This window comes from Propithecus coquereli, unplaced genomic scaffold (genome assembly GCF_000956105.1).
Source record: "Propithecus coquereli isolate 6110/MARCELLA unplaced genomic scaffold, Pcoq_1.0 Scaffold38, whole genome shotgun sequence".
NCBI lineage: Eukaryota > Metazoa > Chordata > Mammalia > Primates > Indriidae > Propithecus > Propithecus coquereli.
In genome coordinates, this window is record NW_012149507.1 from 7,145,811 (window position 1) to 7,146,795 (window position 985).

Genomic DNA, 985 nt, shown 5'->3' on the forward strand with positions numbered 1-985 from the left:
TTGTAATTGCCAATAAATTTTCTATTACTACTCTAAAACACAAACTAAAGCTTCTCAGATATACTTAGTTACAAACTAATACAGCAGTAATGAAATAGCAGCAAAATCATACCTGAACGACCCAAGGACTGTTAGCAAAAGCCATGATGTCTCTTTCTTCCCAGAAAAAAGCAGAATCAGATCTCTTAATCATTTCAAATTTGCTGAGAAGCTTCATAGCATATACCTTCCTGGTGGATTTATGTCTTACCTTCAAAATTGAAAATGGAAAACAATGAACCTTTTGTTAACATTTACAGCTCAATGTTTCACAGAACAATTTACTAAATGATTCTAACACTTGTTAAATAATTTAACATTATTGTTTTAGTTGTTTTTATTTCTTATCTTCTGTTAAATTGTTCCAATTAGCTACTGTCAAGGCCTTAATTACTAGAAATAAGTAACATTAGAAAAAAACCTTTTTATTCCCTATGTGATAGCATTCTTCCCCCCTCCACCCTGCCAGGTATGCTGCTTCCTCTTTATAAAGCCTACTATTCCATAGCATTTTACATAGTCTAACATTAGGAGCAAAGATTTCTTTTCTGATGCTTGAGACTTCCCATGAATGCTTGGGGAAAACACTTCCCACTATGCTGGATTTGACCCTAGGCTTTCATACACTTAGGCAAGAATGTCTGGAGCAATTTAAAGTAAGAATTCTACAAAAACACTTTCCCAAATAACATGTAATGCACAAGTGGATTTTTTAATTTAATAAAGTTCTTCTTTTTATATCTCATTAAAATAACCTACCAATTGAACTTCTCCGAATGCACCTCTACCAATCACCTTCACTACTTCATAATCTTCAGCTTTCATTCGTAAATCTCTAATTTTATTTATTGTGTCTTTATCTGTATGAAAAGAAAAGTTTATAATTTTAAATCACTAAAGCATTATAACTAACACTACTTATTTTACATTCAAGTTCTTGAGAAAC

General features: G+C 31.7%; 1 protein-coding gene across 1 annotated transcript in view; it reads right to left on the reverse strand.

Annotated features, from left to right (window-relative positions):
* The window catches only part of ROCK1 (Rho-associated, coiled-coil containing protein kinase 1), a 182,152-nt gene that overhangs the window by 94,667 nt on the left and 86,500 nt on the right, over positions 1-985 (reverse strand). The window contains exons 3-4 of the mRNA XM_012652083.1: positions 799-905; positions 113-250 (exon numbers count right to left, since the gene is read on the reverse strand). Coding sequence (XP_012507537.1) covers positions 113-250; positions 799-905 — 245 coding nt within the window. The remainder of the gene's footprint in view (positions 1-112; positions 251-798; positions 906-985) is intronic.